The following is a 3,302-nucleotide window of genomic DNA, read 5'->3' as shown; positions in this document are numbered from 1 at the left end:
TATCTTTGTGTAATATTAAAATTTGTTTGATGATCTGAATCTTTTAAGTGTGACAAATATGCAAAAAATGTAAAAAACAGGAAGGGGGCAAAAAAATTTTCACAGCACTGTATACTATCCCTTTAAATGACTGGGAAATCACTATATGACTATCCCTTTAAGTGACTGGGAAATCTGAGGACTTCAGAAAGGTTCAGCAACTACATCATGGGATAATAGAAAGATGGTGAAAGACAGAGAGGTGAGATAATCATAAGAGGTTTGTGGAGATGCAAATGGCATGAAGGAAAAGAAAAGAGAGGGAAATATACACTGGGAGTTTTAATCAGCAAGAGAAAGATAAATGAGACAATTTTTCGGTTGTTGCTAGAATGATGCATTTGAGCTCTTTTTCAAATAATAATTTTACAGGAAAGTGTAGGGATGACAGGAAATGAGAAGGGCCTTGAATCTAGAAATGAGGCTAGCTAGATTTGAAGTCCTATTACCCAGCTGAGTGCTACATCTTGCATTATTTTTATATTAAAATGTAATTAAATAATTCAAATATAATTTAATACTATATATAGAAAAACTCATGAGTTCATGAGTATAGTAAAATGGCAAATCTTACCTTCATCTGAGTTGTTACCATTCGTTGGGATGTTTTGAAAGACTGCAAGAACAGGCACTCACACAGCACAATCACAAAAACTCGAGCATACAATTGTACACATATAATATCCGGTGGTAAAAAATGTGCGCTAATAATCCAATACCAAAAACACAACAGTATTTGGGAAATGATGAAACATCTGCTTTTCATTCACATACCAAAAGCACAATTCTCATCCTCATGTCCATTGGATATAGTGTGTATTCATTTAAACTGTCATTAAAATTAATATGGGCTTTAAGAATTATGAATTCTTGAATATGTACATTAGATCTGAAAATCTACAAACAAACGGGGCTTTAATTAAAACTGGTGTGGATGTTCCAAGGACTCTGTATGAACTATTGCCATTGTGCCTTTGGGTGAAAGCACTTAACCTCAGTTTGTTCCAGGGAGACTGTGAATTTTCTAAATTAATACTTTCTTACTAATTATTAAACAGCCACAATTATACACAAAGACATAATAAATATGGCGATAGCTCTTTATTTTACAGTCCTGTTACTCATGTACATACTATGTACTTATTATAGTAATTACAATAACTAGGTACTAACCCTGAACCTAACCCTACCCCATGTAGTTACCTTATATTACTGGTACTTTCTTATAGGTACACTGTAAGCACACTGTAAGTTAACATACTGTAAAATAATGTGCAACCAATATGGCTTTACTGTGAGGCTGGGCCTGGTGTAAACTGGTAAATCAGTCCTAAACGTTATAGTAACAATATCTGAAAAATTTACGCTTAGAGGTATTAGTCCACTTTTTAATGGTAATACTTCTGGAATTTAGATGGTGTTTTTGTTCATATTATGTTATTAATGCTGTCAGAAATGTAAATGTATTCCAATATGCATACTGTGAAAATATTTTTGATTTCACATTGAAGACAAATACTGAAAAACAACATTACCTCTTACCAGAGAGTGATAAAGCAAAATTAAAATGAAAATATAATAAAACTGCATTTTGAATATCTATGAAAGCTGAAACTGCAACAAAATGATGATATAGAAATTCAAAGGCAGGTGTCTGTCAACGGTCAGTCACACTATAACATGCAAACAAATGGATATGGAATCTATAAGTCTATACATAACTAATTATACATAATTAGTTGTGATCTACATGTTAAAGAGTAAAATGTTAAAAATGTTTACTGTTTTGCCATCAAGACAACATTTTGATGAATTAAAGAAGTTAATTTAGGCCCTAAACTAGCCATATTTTCTTACATTTCCACATTATACCAGTTATTCTATGCTATGAAATGTGAAAATATACATTTCCTAAACAATTCATACATGACTTCACCTCATGTATCTGTACATAAGCAATCTATTTATTCTATTTATAATAAAATATAACCAAAAATGCATATTAAGGCACATAGACCTGCTATTTAGGACCTCTGTGTGCAAAACTATTTATTAAAACATAATTTCCTGTTTGTTCCCTTAAAGAACCTTTTAGCCAATTAATAGTTTACCTTCTATTTGACTCTAAAACTATATTTCAATTCCATTGGCAAAAATATTCTCTTAATAGTGCACTTGTCCAAATGAATGTGTCATAACAACACACATGTTCATTTTGGTTCACTTTTATGATACATTCATGGCCAACCTAAGTTACTGTCCAGAACGAACGTTTCTAAATCAAACTCCAAAACAGAGTCCGGCAGACTTGATATGTCCTGGTCCAGCCAGGATGACGGGTCTGAAAAGGTGGAGAAACATGGTGAGAAATTTAAGTGAATGCTAGGAGAATCTGAAATTAAATATGATAAGACATACAGGCTATACACACTACAACTATATAAAGCCTACTGTATCATATTTGATACACAAATCTGTTTCATTAAATCTAAAGATTTCTGTTCCACTTAAAAAACATGGACTTTTTGGACTATTGTTTCACATGTCAGGCTTTACATGGTTAAACTGGCTGCTCTTACATATCTTACCAGATAAGTTGATGTTGAACATATTTTGTGTCTCTCCAGCACTGTAGCTTTGATTCTGTGCTAGCAGTTCCTTGCTTTCTGCAGGTTCACAGTTAAGATCTGACACTCTACTGCCATCTAGAGGCTCCTTTTGAAGCACTCCAAGCTGCACAGAGAATAGACATCTTCGAAGTCAGTCATAAATGCCAAGTCTCTGCACAGCATCAGACCATATGTGACCCTGGACCACAAAACCAGTCTTAAGTCGCTGGGGTATATTTGTAGCAATAGCCAAAAATACATTGTATGGGTCAAAATTATAGATTTTTCTTTTATGCCAAAAATCATTAGGATATTAAAGGGGTCATATGATGCTGCTAAAAAGAACATTATTTTGTGTATTTGGTGTAATTAAATGTGTTTATGTGGTTTAAAGTAAAAAAAAACACATTATTTTCCACATACTGTACATTATTGTTTCTCCTCTATGCCCCGCCTTCTGAAACGCGTCGATTTTTACAAAGCTCATCGGTCTGAAAAAGCGAGGTGTGCTGTGATTGGCCAGCTATCCAGTGCGTTGTGATTGGCCGAATACCTCAAGCGTGAGACGGAAATGTTACGCCCCTACCATACTGTGATGCCCTGTCCGGTGTTGTGCCGAATTCTGCACCCCTGCCAGATTATGCACCCCCTCGT

General features: G+C 34.3%; 1 protein-coding gene across 2 annotated transcripts in view; it reads right to left on the bottom strand.

The window, feature by feature from the left end:
- Window positions 1–1,597: 1,597 nt before the first annotated feature.
- Window positions 1,598–3,302, bottom strand: part of LOC107722160 (CREB-regulated transcription coactivator 2-like) — a 12,305-nt gene continuing 10,600 nt past the window's right edge. For both annotated transcript variants that reach the window (XM_016530411.1, XM_016530412.1), the window contains exons 13-14: window positions 2,628–2,772; window positions 1,598–2,380 (exon numbers count right to left, since the gene is read on the bottom strand). In XM_016530411.1, the coding sequence (XP_016385897.1) occupies window positions 2,277–2,380; window positions 2,628–2,772 (249 nt within the window). In that variant the 3' untranslated portion in view covers window positions 1,598–2,276. The remainder of the gene's footprint in view (window positions 2,381–2,627; window positions 2,773–3,302) is intronic.

Source organism: Sinocyclocheilus rhinocerous, unplaced genomic scaffold (assembly GCF_001515625.1).
Source record: "Sinocyclocheilus rhinocerous isolate Xijiao unplaced genomic scaffold, SAMN03320098_v1.1 scaffold781, whole genome shotgun sequence".
NCBI lineage: Eukaryota > Metazoa > Chordata > Actinopteri > Cypriniformes > Cyprinidae > Sinocyclocheilus > Sinocyclocheilus rhinocerous.
Note: the sequence above shows the minus strand (reverse complement) of the source record. Positions and strands in the feature narration are given on the sequence as shown.